At 45.3% G+C, this 18,575-nt stretch overlaps 8 protein-coding genes across 8 annotated transcripts; 4 read left to right on the top strand and 4 right to left on the bottom strand.

Annotated features, from left to right (window-relative positions):
• Positions 1-863: 863 nt before the first annotated feature.
• Positions 864-2,048, bottom strand: AOL_s00110g225 (uncharacterized protein; the record flags this gene model as incomplete). Its single annotated transcript, XM_011126915.1, has 2 exons — positions 864-1,494; positions 1,585-2,048. The coding sequence occupies 2 exons, from the start codon at positions 2,046-2,048 to the stop codon at positions 864-866; spliced, it is 1,095 nt and encodes a 364-aa protein (XP_011125217.1).
• A 1,064-nt stretch (positions 2,049-3,112) lies between these two features.
• AOL_s00110g226 (uncharacterized protein) lies at positions 3,113-4,909 on the top strand (the record flags this gene model as incomplete). The annotated part of the gene is made up of 5 exons (XM_011126916.1): positions 3,113-3,356; positions 3,420-3,617; positions 3,700-4,428; positions 4,491-4,590; positions 4,651-4,909. The coding sequence occupies 5 exons, from the start codon at positions 3,113-3,115 to the stop codon at positions 4,907-4,909; spliced, it is 1,530 nt and encodes a 509-aa protein (XP_011125218.1).
• Positions 4,910-5,621: 712 nt separating this feature from the next.
• Positions 5,622-10,010, bottom strand: AOL_s00110g227 (uncharacterized protein; the record flags this gene model as incomplete). The annotated part of the gene is made up of 3 exons (XM_011126917.1): positions 5,622-8,319; positions 8,383-8,689; positions 8,762-10,010. The coding sequence occupies 3 exons, from the start codon at positions 10,008-10,010 to the stop codon at positions 5,622-5,624; spliced, it is 4,254 nt and encodes a 1,417-aa protein (XP_011125219.1).
• Positions 10,011-10,023: 13 nt separating this feature from the next.
• AOL_s00110g228 (uncharacterized protein) lies at positions 10,024-10,670 on the bottom strand (the record flags this gene model as incomplete). The annotated part of the gene is made up of 2 exons (XM_011126918.1): positions 10,024-10,408; positions 10,456-10,670. 2 exons carry the CDS (start codon positions 10,668-10,670, stop codon positions 10,024-10,026), a joined length of 600 nt encoding a protein of 199 aa, XP_011125220.1.
• A 1,678-nt stretch (positions 10,671-12,348) lies between these two features.
• Positions 12,349-12,732, top strand: AOL_s00110g229 (uncharacterized protein; the record flags this gene model as incomplete). Its single annotated transcript, XM_011126919.1, has 1 exon — positions 12,349-12,732. One exon carries the CDS (start codon positions 12,349-12,351, stop codon positions 12,730-12,732), a length of 384 nt encoding a protein of 127 aa, XP_011125221.1.
• A 1,076-nt stretch (positions 12,733-13,808) lies between these two features.
• Positions 13,809-14,705, bottom strand: AOL_s00110g230 (uncharacterized protein; the record flags this gene model as incomplete). The annotated part of the gene is made up of 1 exon (XM_011126920.1): positions 13,809-14,705. The coding sequence occupies one exon, from the start codon at positions 14,703-14,705 to the stop codon at positions 13,809-13,811; it is 897 nt and encodes a 298-aa protein (XP_011125222.1).
• A 1,890-nt stretch (positions 14,706-16,595) lies between these two features.
• AOL_s00110g231 (uncharacterized protein) lies at positions 16,596-17,394 on the top strand (the record flags this gene model as incomplete). Its single annotated transcript, XM_011126921.1, has 2 exons — positions 16,596-16,741; positions 16,800-17,394. The coding sequence occupies 2 exons, from the start codon at positions 16,596-16,598 to the stop codon at positions 17,392-17,394; spliced, it is 741 nt and encodes a 246-aa protein (XP_011125223.1).
• Positions 17,395-17,621: 227 nt separating this feature from the next.
• Positions 17,622-18,454, top strand: AOL_s00110g232 (uncharacterized protein; the record flags this gene model as incomplete). Its single annotated transcript, XM_011126922.1, has 2 exons — positions 17,622-17,677; positions 17,749-18,454. The coding sequence occupies 2 exons, from the start codon at positions 17,622-17,624 to the stop codon at positions 18,452-18,454; spliced, it is 762 nt and encodes a 253-aa protein (XP_011125224.1).
• Positions 18,455-18,575: the final 121 nt, after the last annotated feature.

Raw genomic sequence — 18,575 nt, forward strand, 5'->3', positions numbered from 1 at the left:
CGGGTAAAGACGAAGAGGTGAAGCTAGCTCTTATAGCCACTTTGCAACGTTTAAAAAACAAAGACCACCAAAAAATAGAAGAGAAGGAAAAAAAGACGAGAAGCTTCGAAAGCTATGGATGCTGATCGAACCATACCCGCCTTGACCTTTTCCTTTCTAGCCTTGTACATGCAGACATCGACGCTTCCAGGCCAAATCCCGGGTCGACGCGGGCTTTTTGCTGCGTGGGCTTCTTCAGGCATCGTTTGATCGAATTCACTGGGATTCGTTTTCCAACAATGCAACACTTAACTATAACTTGCCTTTTAAGTTGTTTTTTTGGCTCAGAAGGAATGAGACAAAACCCATGTCGATGCCCGCAGATGTATCCTCTTGATCAGATTGTACTGCTTTCTTTTTGGCTTTTGGAGGCTGGCCTGGTTTTTGTCTAGGCAATTTATCTCTGGCTCCGAGACTAGCAATTTATCATATTGTGACGGAACAGGTCTTTGATTCTTGCCTGTAGTTCTTTACTTAAGTAGTCGTTTATGTTCACCGGATCATCAGCCACATGAGGCAGAGTGGCTAGTGTATAACCGCCACACGATTATATGTGTGGCGCTTTGTGGCGTTTTGCAGACTGCCCAGTAGATTAAGCACTTAATCGGCGAGGTTTTGGGTATTTAGATAATCAGAGAAAGAAATTCTGATGCTCTAAGCTGTTTTCAAAATCCCGAGCCACCTTTGAATAACCATCCACCGGCTGAATACGGAATTGTGGACTACATCTCCATTAAAGCTCGCCAGGAAGACAAAAATTAAGGTGCATTAAAAGTTATTCGTCGTTTGTAGTCACTATATGCATTTAAACATTGTATCGATCATTAATTATAGGCTTTATTGCCCCCACCCGCCGCATGAATCCCACCATACTCCGCCGGATTTTCCATAATCCCCGGCTCCATCCCCCCAACTTCTGTTTTACCAGAATTTCCCCACATAGAACTAGAAGAAACTGGTTCTGACTTCCTCCTCGTCAACCGATATGTAAGATATATCGCAATTAATAAAATCGGAACACCAACACCAACCGCAATACCAGCGATAGCTCCGGTCGACAAGCCAGATTTCTTCTCGCCACTTTGTTCAGCATCTGGTGGCGGTGGCGGCGCCGTATTACTCGGTCCGCCGGCGGAAGAATCAACACTTGTTCCGGGACTGGCGGGTGTAGAACTAGATTGTGAACCTGAAGTTGTGCTTGTTTGGATAGTAGTACTTGCGCTTGTTCGCGTTGCGTCGCTGTCGAAGATGTAGATTGGATTCGCTATGTATCGATAATAGATTGAATAGTGTGTTGAGGATTCGGTGTAGACTTCTAGGTTGTCGTCTTGGAGGTAGTTGCAGAGGATTTGGATGTAACCCCTGGTTGATGAGATTGTTAATGTTGATGTGAGCATGGCTCTGGGGAGGAGAACTCCGGTGATTCGTTCTGCCATTGTGTGTGTATATGAGACCCTAGTCGATTTTTAGTTAGTTAGCCAGTTGTATCATTTTTATCTATATATATAGTAGCTGCGGCAGGAGACCAAAAGAAATGGAACTTACGTAGGACAGCACGGGAAGGCGAGAGAACTACCCGATTGTAAGGAAATAACTGGATAGTAATAAATCGACCCACTAGTATAAAACGCCTCAGTAACGCTGGGCATCCTACTATACCCAGGTGGACAACTCCCGCCTGTACTGGTATAATACGCAGTATCCCTCCAACTTGAGGGACAACAGGAGCTTGGTCCGCCGCTGTAACATCCTGCGCTAAAGTAAGACCCGATATATTGTCTCGTACTACCGAATGCTACGGTAAGGGGCTCGGTGTTGACGGTCCAGAGGTCGCCTGATGTGCAGTCGGCGGGCGGGTTGAAGTTCGTTAGGCTGCCTGCGAAACTGTAGGTTGCGAGAGGGGTGGTTTCGAATTGTGTATACGAGAAGCCGGTAGCGAATTGTGCGGCGGCTAGGTGGATTAGCTGGGATAGAGCCAGGGGTATGGCAATCAACCGAGTGTTCGACATGATGGCTTATAAAAGTCTACACCTTTAAATTCGATTTGATATCGAAACTTCGACTTCACCTTCTCCCGTCAACTTCCGTCATTCTCTAAAAGAAAAATGACAAAACGGAAATCTACTTCCGGCGCGCGCAAACCAGTTGGTTTATATAGCTTTCCATCATGTTCCGAAAAAAGAGAGGATCGCAGGTGTTCAGGGCGGGCTGAAATCCTGGGTGGCGTCCTTGGAAGTGGAGCCAAAATCCCGCCTAGACTTGATATGCACTCGACATGGTCTTTAAGCTTAATATCTGCGACTGGGACACCTGAAAAGTAACGAGCCAAGTGTCCGGACTAGGCCTGTGGATTCGCCAAGATATTGGCTTGGCATTGGGTATCTGCTCTGGATGGTCACGACTGCCAAACATTCCAACGGCGATTAATCGATATTGCTGCGCCGCTGGGCGATGCCTGATTGACAAATCTGTCAGGGAGGGTTATCTATCGAGAAGTTAGTAATGAGCGAGTGTACGAGTTGAAGTTACAAGTGTCCGTTGGGTCAATGGTGGGAACGGGGCTAGAGAATCGCAGTCGCTAGATACATACATATCCATAAGTAGCCTCCACAATAATGTATGATATGCATGTATGGAAATACATCCAAATGCATTTCCGGATATTGTTCCTGCCGGTGCCAAATATGGCCACCGAAAGACGTTGCAGGGGTCCAGTTTTAAAAATTTTCGATTTCCACTTCTGGAATCAGTATTGACCTTCCTCAACTCCCAAACTGGTCTGGATTGATTACTAGCCTGCATATTGATGTACTCCCGATGGAAACCCTCGTAGCTCGGAAGACCAGGCAATTGTAAGATAAAATCTTGTCATTGGCATTCCAATATCCGCGGTTGATCTTTGAGGCCAAGCGTAATCCAACATTGGCAACCATCGGAAACGGTCTTGGCGACTTATGTCTTAGCACGAGGTGTTTCTGAATCGCTCGTGCTTATGCTCCGAATCTTCAGCTCAATTCTTCTGTAAAAGACAACTTGTCGACTTCCCAGTGCCTGATCATACATACCAGTCAAGATGAATTGCCCTGCGAAAAACGACGACTCTCTTCTCAAACATCCAACTTGGAACCAAAATCCATCGTACCTGGCGGCAGAACTTACTACTCGCCAAGATCTCAACGGTGTTGCGAACTCTCGGGAACACAGAAATGCTGATGAACTTGCCGGCGGTTGGTTTGGAGATCAAAATGAAATTCTAGAAAGCGACTCGCCTCCAGGCTCGGGAGGGAAAGGTGGGGGAGCGGAGGAGCAGCTGTACTGTAAGTACATATGGTATTCGAAATGGCGCAAATATAACGTGGTGCTGAAAATCTGCTTCGTAGGGCTCTCCTCCATCAAGACGGCGGTTGGCAACTACGGCCACCCCCGTCTTCTCGTCGCATCCCATTCTCCGTCCCTCCAGCGTATCTGGGACTGGGTCGTTTGGCTTGCTTCTGTCATCTTTTGTTCGTATTTGTTATCGGCCTTCCAGAACTTCCGCAACCCTGTCGCAACGCTAGCTTCCGTCGAAGGTGAAATAGGTGAGCGCTCATTTTCGTTCTAGAATTTTTTAGAGTTTTTTTCGTGCCAGTAGCCGAGGCTGATGTAGCATGGATATTAAAGCTGCTGCCACGCGAGTATCATCACTTCACATGAGATCCACATGCCCAACCGGTGGAGTTGACAGTTCAAAATACAACACACCTCTGCATGTTGGAGCTCTTTTCATAATTCTCTTCGTCTCGACTGCTGCATGTGGGTTTCCGTTGTTGGCCACTAAGTTTCCAGGACTTAAAGTTCCTGCATTGTTCTTTTTCATTGTTCGCCATTTCGGTACCGGGGTATTGATCGCTACGGCTTTTGTTCATCTTTTGCCAACAGCTTTCATCCTACTTGGGAATCCATGCTTGTCCGATTTTTGGATCAAGGATTATCCTGCTATTCCCGGCGCCATTGCTCTCGCTGGTGTCTTTTTTGTAATTGTCATTGAGATGGTATTTCATCCTTCTCGGCATATTACCCCGCAAAGAAGTGCTAGTCCTACTCAATCAGGACAACCCGGAGGCGTTCTTGATCCTCTGTCGAATGCTGCTGGTCAAGAAAGCACCGAGTCGGTTCAAGAAACCAGACCAGACGGCCAACTTAGTGGTGTACAAGCCGAGGCGGATGTCGAGAAAGATAGTGATAATTTTAGCTTTGTTCTGACAGCAGAGCAAAAGCTCCAAAAGGATGTTTTGCAATGCATACTCCTGGAGGTAGGTATTCTATTCCATAGTGTCTTCATTGGCATGGCTTTGAGCGTTTCAGTCGGTAACGAGTTTATCGTTCTTTTGATTGCGATTGCTTTCCATCGTAAGTTTCCCTCCATTTTTACCTAGTTAGTCTGTTTGATGCTGAAGGAGGGTATCTGTTAGAAACTTTTGAAGGGTTGGCTCTCGGATCTCGAATCGCTGGTATTAAATGGCCTGGTAGCACCCTGAAACCATGGTTCATGGCACTGGCATATGGATGCACGTAAGTATCCCCCACAAACAATTCCTTTTAGACTGTGATCCTCACATTGTTTTCATGTAGTACTCCAATAGGCCAGGCGATTGGCATTGGACTTAGTTCGCTTTACAGCCCGGACTCCGAAGTTGGTCTCATTTTGGTAGGAACTATGAATGCCATCTCAGCTGGCCTCCTAGTGTTTGCTTCGTTGGTGGAGCTTCTATCAGAAGATTTCCTCAGTTATGAAAGTTGGCGAATGCTGAGGGGTATGCGCCGTGTGGGGGGCTGCTTGCTTGTATTCTTCGGGGCCTTTTCTATGAGCCTTGTTGGTGCATGGGCGTAGTCCAAAACCAGTAATTGGGACCGATTTACCAGGTCACATAGACCCATACCCAGTTTCTCGCAGTTCGATGTGCCCATCAAAGGTTCGACCACTGTCTCCGCTAGCAACTACGGACCACCTTCCTATGCGGTCCAGGCCCTGCTCTTGCCCCATATCAGCCTTGATGTCTCGACGCTATCACCTTACTTTCAACACCCCCCATTCTAAACTCTCCTTTAATTTCCTAATTTGAATATTTTATTAGTTTTGATTCTTGTCATTCATTCACTATGCTTGCGAGCCTGATACTTATATTCTAAGACTCGATTTTATTTTGTCTTTGTTTTTGGATTCTGTAATACAACTATCGTTAAATTTATCAATCTAAACCCCTAGCTTTATCCTGGAAGCAAAAACCCCGATCTGACTAAATTATAAACGTCAACTATATACATATATAGGTATGTGCCTCAACTCTATCATGTGCCCCGCGTGCACGAAGAAATGTGGGCGGTGCAGACGTAGCAAAACTCTAAGTCAATCAAGTGTGTATCAGAGTATTCAATGCCTACTAAGCTTTATAAGCCCTAATTTGATGCGCTTATTCCAAGAGTTGAATGTTGCAACTGTATAAGAACGGGCTGGCCGGGAGCTCGAAGGGAAGAGCTAGAGGAGAGAAAACGCATTTGATCAATTGAAAGGTATTTTAAAACGATAAAGGTAGCTCTAGCAACTAAAGCGACCAATATGTCGAACAGTAATGTTTCCAAGAGGCTTCCCACTTCTGTCTTAAACCATCACGCCATGTTGCAAATTCGACTTCCTTGTCTTCAAATACCAACCGGCACTCTTCGACGCCCTTAAAATCATCAGGGGGATATTCCAAATATTTGTGACTCTTCGGGCAGATCCAACTGTCATCTTCCCTCTCTTCGTAGCAGCCGGCGCAAATGTCCATGTTTATGCAGGTCAAGCATATATACGCCTTCAAGGTAGAGCTAACGTCCTTAATTTCTTCAGAGCAGATGTCACACATCTGAAAATAGTCGCTATCATAATACCGTCCGCTCTCAGTTACGGTGTAATAGCTACAGGATAATGCCAGCTGAGCGTCTTTCCACAACTCTCGGAGATAGTTTTCTTGTTTGTTTGTTCCGTTCTCAGAGATCGCAAGGAGGGGAGTCACTTCTCCTGGGCTGTCGTTCTTCTCATCCTCCTCATTCTCCTCATCATCCTCTTCCTCGGCTTCTTCATCGTTCTCAGCCTCTTCAGTGTCCTCGGCTTCTTCATTTTCCTCGGCTTCTTCATCGCCCCCAATATCATCGTCGTTGTTCCTATGTTTACCCTCTTCATCCCCCTTATTCTTTGCATCCTCCCAATCTTCGTCATCGTCTTCGCGGCTAAACCACTCGTCAATAACCTCGCCCCCTCGATCATTTTGCTTCTTATACTGCCCCCTTGAGCCTTCTCTGTCTGTCGGGTCATCAACCACAAGGCATATTACTCTCGCAAGCATTACGAGACTGTCTGAGTCATTGGAGGGTGAGTCATCAGAAAGTGCTTCAATGCAAGCGTCGAAACATTTATTTAGCGCGGTGTAGAAATCGCGAGCTGGGCCTAGCTTTTTCCGCATGCTAGCAAGCGGAATCGCGATTAACGATAATTCCAGTTTAAACTCAAATCCTTGCAACCTTTGGTATTTCTGGACAACTCTTTCGGCTTCAATCATGGCGACTTCTTTCTCTTCAAAGGTTTCCGCGTAGTCAAAATTCCGGAGAGCGATATTCGATAGGCGTACGATAGCTAACCTTAACCAAAAATTATCATATTTTGAATCCAGAACTCTTTCAAGTCGTTGCTTGGCCTTATCGAGTTCCATGCCAACAAAAAGCTCAAATGACCCATGCTGAAGTGCTATAAAAGCAATGGTGGAATTCCGTCGATCCTGCCCAATTTGTTCAAAGTCCGCCTTGCGATAGACTTCCCGGATGTGATCAACCCCTTCACATCGCCTCGCTGCCCCGCGGATGTAATCATATGCGAGTGGAGATAGTATGCCGTATACAGGATCTACTAGAGGGTTATCCACTATCTTTGTAAGTTCTAAAATGGCGTCCCATTGTTTCATCTTCCCGAGCACGTGAATAATTTCGTTTAAATAATGTCTCCGCGTATCAGGAGAAGATGCCGATTCCGCCAAGCCCATTGTGGACAGGAAGTTTCCACGGTGTTCTTCAAGTTGAATCTCCACGAAGGCCATCATCTGGAACACCAAGTTGATGGTTGGCTTGAGTTCGGAATAATCTTCAGCCTTATCGCTAATAGCCTGTGCAGCTTCCACTGCTTCGGCGCAATATTCCCTAGCTCTCTTTAGATTTCGCTGACCTGATTCCGTCGTAATAGCCTCCCACATATCTCGGAGTCGAGCACCGCAGTACCCATATCCACAGTCATGCAGATTCAACAAAGCTAAGTACGAGGCGGCAACCCTATATCTTAGAAACAACCTTTCCCCCGGCGTCGTGGTGATTTCGAGGCCCTTTTCGGCGGCTACAATGTCCTCGCGGTAACTGCCTCTCTTGCTATTGCGAAAGAGGGCCATAGATATTTGACCGTACGTACGGGGCTCCAACTGGCTTCCTTCGAACCTAATAACTTCCTCTAGAAGCTTGCACGTACGGCTATCCTCTGTGGCGGCTTCATACTCTAAGAATGCATCTGACAACTCGGTGTAGTTGTTGAAGGTCCTAGGTTCGAATGTTCCGAGAATATATAGAGCTTGAATAGCGAACCTGGATGACTTGCATGCCGCAGCAGGGTCCTTGGCTGTTAAGAAATTTCTGGTGTGGCTCTTGGCGATGTATGTGGCGATTGACACGGACGTGATGGCGGCCGCCTCGTCATCTGATGAAGCGGCCTTGTTGATCAGTGCCACAATTTCCTCCAGAAGCCTGACCTGGTCGTCCTCTTCTTCACCCAAGATACTAAAGCGCTCTAAATCACTCGGCTTGGGTGGGGTATCTTGTAAGTTTTCTAATATTTCAACCCCACCGCTCTTAGCCTGCAAAAATTCTAAGAGATATTCCGAAACGGATTTGACAAAAGGACCGCCCGAAGCGCCGTCGTTTAGTAGCTCTAAAATTTCGCTCACAGTTGAATGCCAGGACTTTGCAGCGAAAGCCTGCATTTTCTTTAGTTCGCTTGGTGAGATATCTTCGATCTCCTCGGCGAGAACAGCGAGTGACATTTTTAGCAGCATCGAGCGGCCCATCAACGCAGATGGCCGAAGAGGCTCACTAAGCCCATCGTTCCCAATTCTGAAGTACTCGTGTAAATGGGACTCTTGGAAATTGATAATAAAATCTTCGCGATATTGACCCGAATAGATATTGTCCGGTTCCTCGCAGTCGGGATCCGAAATGGCTAAAATCCTAGAGCAGCTTGACCAGTAATGCGGTAGACCTAGTGATAACTAAAGCACATTTCTTGCATACTTTGACATCATTTTGCCTATTTCGTCTTTTAAATTTATTGATGCGCCTGAGGGCGCTAGCGCCGCCATCTTGTCTAAAAGTTTTTGTGCTGCCTTGAGGCCCAAGGGCACTTTGGAGTAAGCTAGCCAGATGATTAAGTATCCCAGTGTCTCCTGCGTCTCTGTGTTATATGCTTGGGCGCACTCCTCGAGTATAGATTTGTAGATTTCATCTTTGCTCTTCGGGGGGTTGGAAATCTCCATTTGTATAAGGTCTTTGGTTCCGAGAGCGTCAAGCCGACGAAGCATATGATCAATATAAAAAAAGGCTTTCAAGAATTAGACAAAGTTGAACATCACCGGCTATTGGGATACGACATTGGACGGGTAGAAGCACTTACTGTCGGCGTTACTTTCGATTGATATAAGGATCCTCCATTTGAGAGAGTGCCCTAGCTTTGCCAAAGCTTGGAACTGGGGACTACTCAACCTATGTTGGGTTAGCACCCCAAAACTTCCGGATTGGCGAAGATTCATCTTGTCTAATAATATCAATTGCTTTCCTGTGTCATAGGACAAAAAGCTCTTTGTAGACCCGACAAGGACGAAATGGGTTTTTAGTGTAGTCGATAGGGGATTCTTTTCACTTCTCACCAGCCCCATGAGGCTATCCCTCTCTCTTTGTTCCATTTGGTCCACCCCATCGATAACGATAAAGATTTCCTTTAAGCTCATATTAGATTGTGTTTCCGTTTTGACCTTTAAATTTGCGGTTTCTATTCCGAATAACTCGCCCCAACCTTGCTCTGAGCCACCATCGTTCTCGATAAGATCTCTTAGATACCTTTGATATCTCGGGTTCTGCTGGGCAACTTGTAGAGCGCAGAATTTCCACATGTTTTTGGCTTTCTGCAGCTCTTCTATGGCCCTATCAAAGACAAAATAGGCGACAGCGACTGAAGATGCAGGGCAAATCTCGGCACGCAGCTTCAAATAGATAGAGTATGCGAAAAATGATTTTCCCATTCCAGAATCGCCGCTTACATATAAAGTTCTTTGTGTCCTTGCGCATAGCTCTCTATAAGGAGCCTTCTGCTCGATCCAGCCAAAAATACCGGGGATGTGAATTTGCTTGAGTTTGGATAAATGTCGAGTCACGTACGTCTCCGCGCCCGTTGAGAGGGACTTTGTCAAAGCCTTGAAAGCCTCAAATTCTGTTGATCTAGTGCTGATGACCGTATCTTTCTTTGCGAAGTCCCTCTCTATTCCGACCATCCTGGCTACCGCCATTTCCTGGACAAATTCCTTTACCAGATCATGGTCTTTCTTGGTGAATGTGGCTAAATGGGAGATGGTCTGAATTACTTCAGTGTGATGGCTAGACATGGTAACCCGTATACTGTCGTATTGTAGCTCCGTCGTGTTCTGGAGCTCGTCTATCTTCGCCTGGGTCTCGACAGCTTGTGCTAGCGTTTGAAAGATTGTAGCAGAGTCTAAATTGTGAATACTGTTGAGGACATTGTCGCACGCAAGCTTAATCAATGGGTCACCGCCACGGAAAAATGCCTTACAGAAGGCCTTTACTCTATTAATGTGGGGCAACCCTTTCGGATTCGTCCGGGAGTGGACGTCGCGACAGAAAGCCAACATGTTGCGGAAGGCTTCAACGACCATCTTTTGATATGGGGGCTCTGATGGTACGTTTTTTTTTAAGTAAGTTGACTCTTTCGCTGAAGGAGATCATTGTTTCGAAGAGCTCCTTGACGGTATCTAGATCTTTGCTGACCGTGTATATGGCGTCACCAGCGCGGGTAACAGCGACGATAAGGATGCTCGCTGGTGGAAACGCGAGGCTAGCCAGCTCACCGGCGACTGAGAGTAGCCCCGATGCAACAGATAGGTATTTCGCAAGGTTATGTCGTATTTTGTCCCAGGCGTTGGCGTCCTTGTGACGCGCACGGTCGAACTTGACGGCATAGTTCATGACTAAATCAGCGATGTTATTTTCGCCACCACCGTCGCTAGTACTCCCACCATTGCTACTACGACTATCAGGGCGAGCTCATTTTTTTGGGGGTATTTTTGGGGCACCTACTGCATAAAAGGAGTGTGAGGAAAGTCGCTTTCATCATCTGCTGGGATAAAATCTTCCGTGCCCGAGGTTCCTTTAGTTTTAGCTTTATCACTCCAAAAGTTCACAATCTTCCCCAAGATAGCTTTGCAATCTTCATCGTCCATATTCACACCAGTTGTGACTGTGTATTCATCTAACGCCCTCTTCCACAATACTTCAATTAACCCGGCTGGCATTTCTAAGGATTTAGGATAGATAAACCGATCAAAGGTTTAAATTAAAGGTATATGATTAAGATAGTGCAATTCAATTGAAATCCTTTGGTTGTTTTCATTGAACAAAGCTAACCTTAAAATCTGAGAATTGAACACATGCACAGTGATGGGCCCATATTAAATAGAATTCAAGCAATACTTTATAGACGTTTGAGAACCGTTATCAGAAGAGCGGGGTAATTCTATCATAACGTAAACAGGGGAGATTAAAAGGCGGCCTGTGCAGGCTGATAAGTCATGCCGTGTCTGCATTTGCGTGGCTTCGACAAAGTATCCATCTCCGGCTACTCTCTGAATTCAGCTGAAGTATTTTGTGTAACCCTGGCGCATTGCATTGCATTGGACAGCCTGTGGTCTGATTTCCACAGCGGCACAACGACATGAGAACTTCAACAGGCTAGGTATCTCAATTGAATCATGCAAATAAGCTGATAATAGTCCATGAATGGGAGTGTATACGAGACCAGATAGTTATGAGTATCCTGCAAATTACAGCCGTGGGGGTTTGTTTGCCACACGATCCCGGTTCCCTATGCAGAGACCCCTTGCTCGGGCCAATCGGAAATAAGACCCTGGGGTTTGCGCACTTCTCAAAAGGCTCATATGATCATATGCATAACAAATATATTTTTTGTGGTCGTGGTATAATTGAAATGTCAATTTGACCCCAGTCGGTGGTTAATTAGGAAAGTGATAATTTTTAATACTGCCCAAGTTCGAATTACTAGTAAAATTTCACCCTCGATACTCTGTTCTAATTCGTATTGAATACTCGAATATCCCGGTGCCGTATTAATATATATTATGACAAAAAAAACTGTGTTAACAGGGTATCAATAAGCCCCCTTCTTAATTAAGCTGGCACAGTAGATGGAAGGCTCGTACGGTCACTCATGATCTCGTCTTGGATGCCAATTGTGATCAAAACAGTAGTATATGCTAATCACTCGAGTACTTTCTATTTTTTTACACGGCGAATACTCAAACCATGGTACCAGCTATGGTAATTTCCCGTGTTTTCTGCGGCCTTAAAGTTAGCTCGGTAATACTTCATGGAATCAGGTGACTCAAAAGCCGTTATATCAGCGCAAGGGTCGGATAAGGATAATAGATACAAGATGAGACGTTCACGACGACGTTAAACAGGTTGTATGTATACCTATTTGCGCGGCCACCTTTGGAAATATTGAGTCGCTATAGAATTGATTGCAGGTAACATGGTGCCCTAAAGTAACATGGTGCCCTAAAGTTTGTTTTGCGCTTGAGGATCAGAGCGTAGCAACAGCGCAATTCTTTGATGATCAATAATATCATTACATATTAGGTAATTACTCTAAACTTATATCATCACTCTGAGGATGAGTATTTACATGTCAAGTTTTTGTAAACATCAATTAATCAAAGAAATCTCAACTATTACTACACCTATCGACGAAAAGGTCTGTGCCGAAATCTGTACTCACAAATTTATTCCAGCCTTGCCCTCATCGTACCTTCGATTGTACCGGTACCTCAAGCTACTCAAATCTACGTCCCCTACCTCACAATTAAGAACAGTTTAATACCGCTTCCTTTCTTCGATTCATCAACAATTCATCCAGACACCCACATAAATTTAAAACAATAAACCACAGAAATCATGGTACGCCGCGCACGCAGAGCCGAACCTCAGCAAAATCCACCTCTCCCACGTGTGGTACAACGTCATGAGATACCTCAACTACCAGTCGCATTCATGGCAACATACATGTTATCCATGATCGGTGGCGCAGCCGCATATTGGGCTTGTCAGCGTCTAACCCGCCCACCCGGAGAAACAACCGCAATAGTGGTAATCTGCATGGCTTACATCTGGGCGAAGTTTATTTTGCAGGTTATATACAAGAACTACTTCTTGAGTGAATGGACTACTAGAATTTTTATATCTAGTGGGCTTGCGTGGCTTTTATACCATATTTATAGGATTCAGATGATGGCTTATGCTTTTGATGACTGGAAGGCAGCTCAGGTGAAGAAAGATTGAAGGGTGCTTTGGGATTTTCTTCTCTTGCTGAGGTTATGGGTTTTGATATCGAAGGGATGGTATAGCAGCGGTATGGGCATGAACTGGGATTCAAAGGGTTATATATACTGGTAACCGGGGATTGAAACGATTGAAAGGGTATACATTGTTGACATGGGATTCTATGTTTTCTTACTGGCAGTCTTAAGAGCCTAAACGCTGGGGTGGACGAATTGACTGTACTACGCCTGTCAAGGAGCCTACACTTATGTACTTCCACCACTAGCCGGTGTCATTACGATGAAGGGAACATGGGTTAGTCATGACAAATAAAAGATGACACTTGAGATGATTATTTTGTTCTCAATAGCTTCATTATGTCAGCTAAGGCACGATTACCACTGGCGTAGGCACCGACCTGCCCACTTGTACCAACTATGACCAGAAAGGCCCGGTTTTACTTCTGCTTTATATAATTTCGCATCCATCGGCTTCCCACTACCCTTCAACATCTTCGCCATGAGCCAAAATCCCAAATTCTGGTCTCCTGCGTCAATCCTCGGGTCGAGGGGTTCTTAAGGCCGAGGGACTCTAAGAGCCCGGGCTGTAAAAATAACGTACATTTAATGTTCGCCCTATTCCAACCCTTAAGCCGCATGTAGAGAAGAATTTCAGCTATGAGATGGCTGTAAATCCTTTGCCCCAAAACCGCCTTTTCTAGATGGACGGGCTCGATGTACTTTGCAAGTTGCAAAGCTTCATACAGAATAAACAATACAATACATTTCCACGATTAAAAGAATTTATACGACCTAACGTTATAACACGATTGTCTGGAGTCCGATGATTGTTGAAGACACCGGTGGGGATGTTAAATTGCATGTTACTAACGGTACACAAATATTAATTAAAAAAAACTTAGGGGTAGCAATAAAGTTCTGTGTCGTTCCAGTGTGAGCCAACGACATAATATTCTAATGCAATCAAACGGATCCCTATTCCTAGTTATTCTCGTATATCAGCCCATAGCTTAATCGAACCCATTCGACACCCCGCAGATTGATCATAAGTATATTATGGAACCCATCTACAAGCTCTTAACCAAGGCCATTCAGTGGATTAGGATCAAGCCCAATTCTATACTTACGGCCTGCACCGCGAGAAGGATCATAAGCGTCAACATAACCCCCCCTAGTCACCTCTATTGCCCTAATACGGCAAAGTTGTTTGGCAATCGCCATAACAATCCCGAAGCACTGGCCCTGGAAAGAGCTCCATACCCAATCATCCCCGTCTTTGAGGGAAACGAAATTATAATCATGTCTGATACGGTTTCGCGTGCCCCAGGCAAACATGTAAGTAGATGTCGATCCGGCGCCATAACTAACAATTACCCAAGAAACAGATCTTGTATGCGTTCCGGCGAGGTTATCCATTGATTTGCACACGGAGAGTGCTGTGGCTGTGATTGGAGGGTCTATAGACCCGGAGACGCCTGAGGTGTGACAGTAGGTTAAGGTATACTGCCACGGTTCTCTTTTTGCGAGGGATACATGCGAACCGGGACCGACATCCTCGGGGTCTAGGAGCGATCGGCGAGAGAGATCGGAAGGTGGGTCTTCGATAATGTTATTCTCGAAGTCGGGAACATCGGTCAGGTTTTTGGCAATAGTAAGGGCCTCGATTGCATCTAGGATTTCTTCGTCTGTGTTTGTGAAGACGCATCCTTGGATTACTCCATCGACGACTATTGGCTCTGTACCACCGCAGTATATGGCGTTTTCCGTGATGACGATCTCTGGATGTAGGTACTTATTGATTTCGCTTGGTGAGATCTTACGGTTATAGTTAAACTTCCTGCTCGCGGAATGACGACGGCCTTGGAGACCCGCCTTGGAGGCAGTTGTATATTTTGCCTTTGATGGAGCTGCCGGGATGGTAACAGCGAAAGCCCCGGAGCCTAAGAGAAGGCAGTATAGGAGGAGATATTTCATTTTCAGCACCATATAAAGCGGCCGATGCTGCTGAATGAATGTTAAAAAACAGGGAAGACAAAAGCGATTTTCGTCTGTTCTAGCTATCTTAGATGTCCGAAACCTACTGGAAGAAGCTGGTGATTAGGATGAGGAGTAAGGAAGAGAGTTCTACAGCGTAGGAGGATACAGGGCTATTTATAGACAGAATCTCAAAGGCATGTAAGACCTCTACTGGATTGCACTCATCGATGAATCTAGCCCAACCGTCTTTTATCACGCACGTAGTCCTCTCGACTTGATAGAGCATAAGGCGGTAGCCATAGACCAACAGGAAAAAACCACGCCAAAGACTTTGCCGCATAGACGGGACGGGACGGCATCTATCTGCTATCGAGAACGACGGAACAGAATCTACATTAACCCTCTCTGTAGCATGTAGTTTGTCGTTTTCTAACTAATCATATCACAGGAAAACCTCGAATGCCGCCTCTGGATTCGTATCGATCCCCGCTCTCGAAATATTACGAACGCGTGATGATACTTCACCATCTTCCCATTTCCAAAACATTGCAAAATAATGCAATTGAGCCAATAGAATCCCGAACCGGCATATGGTTCCCTAAACGATTGGCGTTCGCGATTTATCACGAGTACTTATGTATCGTGTTACCGACAGGTTTGTGTCAAAGCTGCAGCGCTGTGCCGCATGCGCCTAGTCACACATTTCGGCCCCCGAGTCTCGGTACGAAGCGTATACGAGGAGAAAAAGTGCAACAAACTCGTATAAAAAGAGTCAGAAAGGTGCTTTTCCACAATTACCTTTGCTATCCGTGTGGGGGGGGATCCACTATTCCAAATATTCGAATCTCAGAATCTTTCAGTTTCTCCTCTTTGCCATTGCCGCTCGAATTCTTCTTCCACGGGTAATACCGATATATCATGGGCCACTGTACTCGTAGCAGGTAACAAGTTTGCTGTCGTCGATTTTTTGATATCATATTTATTTATTCCTATTCGATATTGGAAGCGTCAGTGATGTTCCCCACGACCTAAAAGGATCCTTTAAATTGACATGGGGGGGCTCGGTTGATAACACTAAAAAAACAAATATTTAATCTGTGCTGATATCCGTGGAAAGCTCGGGTTTTATGCAATCCTAATATGATCTTCCTTTTGTCGTCGGGTTCCCGCGCCAGCGAATCGAAATTCTTCCGTTTATCTTGTGGTCTGGCTTGTAAAGATCATCCATTCATGATCAGTGACTGCATCGGCGAGTATCCTAAAGCCAAACCGGCCGAGAGCCTGGTAGAGGCGGCCTACTGGTGGAGAGTTATTTTATAATAGGGCCCCCTGAATTCGCCGCGGTAGCGTATTTTGGAACATAATATTCGCTCTTGAGTATATTAAGCTAGACCGGACGTCCGGACGTTACGGATACTGATACAAATGTTCATCGTTGGACAGAGTTAACGGCGCGCGTGTCAATGGGTTAAAAGGGTTCCAATCCGACTTCCCGGCCGCCTTAAGGTACCTGAACTCCTTTAAACAAAGATTCAATTGTATTTGTTCAGTGCCTACAGAATAAAGATACTAGTATATGTTGGGCGAATGAATGCATCGAATGACCCGCTTTCTTGATTAGGAATCTCGTAAACTGTGCCACAAGTGAGAAGCAAGAAACGGTCTCGTAACCAGACTTGTGTGTTGCGCCACCAATTTTTATTGTTGCATTTCTTGTGTTGTCGCCCAAGCCGCATGTCTTGGCATCAAGACAAGCTCCCAGATCGAGGCTTTTGCCCTGGAAGCTTCCCTCTCGCGCAGCGCTGCCGATGCAAGGCTAGATATGATGCTAGCCTAAACATCCAGGCTTCAAACCCGCTGCTCAAGCGGATAGTCTAAACCTTGGTCATGGCCAAGTCCACAATCACAGACTTCATCTTCTCCTGGACAAGACAGCCTCCGGCTCCAACGCCAAGAGCACGGCAGAATCTCGACGTGGATATACATCATGTTGATAGAGCACTAGCAAAAGCAGGAGGGATGATGGTATGGGGGTAAGTTTCGCACCCCAAACTCCATGACGGTTTATTTCTTCTAGTTAACAAACTCAAGTACCCCTTACAAAAAAAAAGAATCGGATCTCACGGTTCTAGTCGGTGAAGAGGAAAAGAAGTTTGAAGTTCACACCCGGTTGTTTGCTGCGAAATCGAAGTTCTTCAAGGCTGCGTGCTCGACGTCGCATTTTCGAGAAGGCGTGGAACATTTGGTCAGATTACCGGAAATAGATGCGGAAAGTATGAAGAGGATAGTAGCATGGTTTTATGATTCACGTTTAACTCTACCGACGGATATTTTCTCGGATGAGGGTTATGAAATAACTTTGAATCTACTAAATGCAGCGGACTTTTTGGAAATTCCAATTGTGATCAGTATCATCACGAAGGCAACACAAAACTATATTTGGAAATGCAACAGTTGGAAGGAGGATGCGGAAGAGGCTGCGGCGGATGAACAAAAGAAAGTGGATTTGATGTGTAGGCTTTACGAATGTGGTGGAAAAATCGATGCGATACAGTTGAATGCTTATTTGAAGAATTTGAGGGACTCGCATAAGATGGGGCTCTTTATCAATGCCGTTAAGGAGGTTGAGGATTGTCATCCGGGATTTTTCAATGATACCATGGTAGCTGTCTATTCGACCGTGTAGTGCTATTAAAATGTTTCAAATAGATGTCTAGAAGATTTCAGTCATTCGATAGTCTGTGCATAAATAGTTGAAACTATTAACGGAAGTATGAACATGAGACTATTTCGGTTTCTCACTTACCAGAACTCTAGACTTTTTGGCTCTTCTTGACTTTAGGACTATTGTGCAATCGACCGTTCGGATACCAGATATATTCGAAAGACTTCCCACTCACCATCATAGCTCAAATGGCATCCATGGACGTAGAAGCCGACGAGTATAGATATATGCAGGGCTTGATAGAGTAATTCACCCATTCTACCTTTGATTTTCGCTGCAGCGCAAGATTTCAACTAACGTGGCTTCAAAAACCAGCAAGTATTCAGAACAGGATCATTGGCCAAACGCCATCGTAAAGTGGCAATATAACGGAAGCCTATCATACCACTCGACTCTAGTTCATCGAGATGTAATTGATGAATATTCCCCCCTGGTATCCAACTTGCTACTCGAAACTTTAAAGTTCCCCAGAGACCGCGACGCTCCACCAGTCAAAATCACGATCCCTTGCACCTCTCAAGTCACATTCCACCGTATCATCGCATGGATTTACCATAGGAAACTTGGAACCAAGGATTTCCCTTGGCCTGAGACACGAGATCAGCTTGTTAATTGGCCTCAAATGCGTGAAATGTTTCACACGGCTGATTCTCTGCATATGACAGAGCTAACGGTTGAGCTTGGAGAGCAGCTGACAAGTGCTCTTATTCATCATGCTAGAGTTTTACCGTTCAAGGAAGATTCTGAATTCAATGTTGATACTAGTCCAACAGCTATATGTCGTTACATCAACCAGGTCTATAACTACAAAGGGAGGATTGGAATGCATGGGTTGATACATGTGTTACTTTCAACAAAGAGTGGACAGGATATAAGGAACATTGTGGAAAGGACACGGGATAGTGAAGATCGAAATGAGGAGTTTTTCAGGTTATTGGAGTTGGCGGGGAGAGAAGTCGAAACTATGGCAAAGGAGAAGTGCTCTTGTTTGTGGATAGATAGGAATATGAGAACTACTTAGCAGTGATTTTGTATTGGGATAGTGTACATGGGTACGTCTACAGAAGTGACCACGAACGTGTAATCAGTCTACACGTCGCATTACGTCACTCTGTAAACAAAATACAATGGCCGTAGCCATG

This window comes from Orbilia oligospora (assembly GCF_000225545.1).
Source record: "Orbilia oligospora ATCC 24927 unplaced genomic scaffold scaffold00110, whole genome shotgun sequence".
NCBI classification, from domain to species: Eukaryota; Fungi; Ascomycota; class Orbiliomycetes; order Orbiliales; family Orbiliaceae; genus Orbilia; species Orbilia oligospora.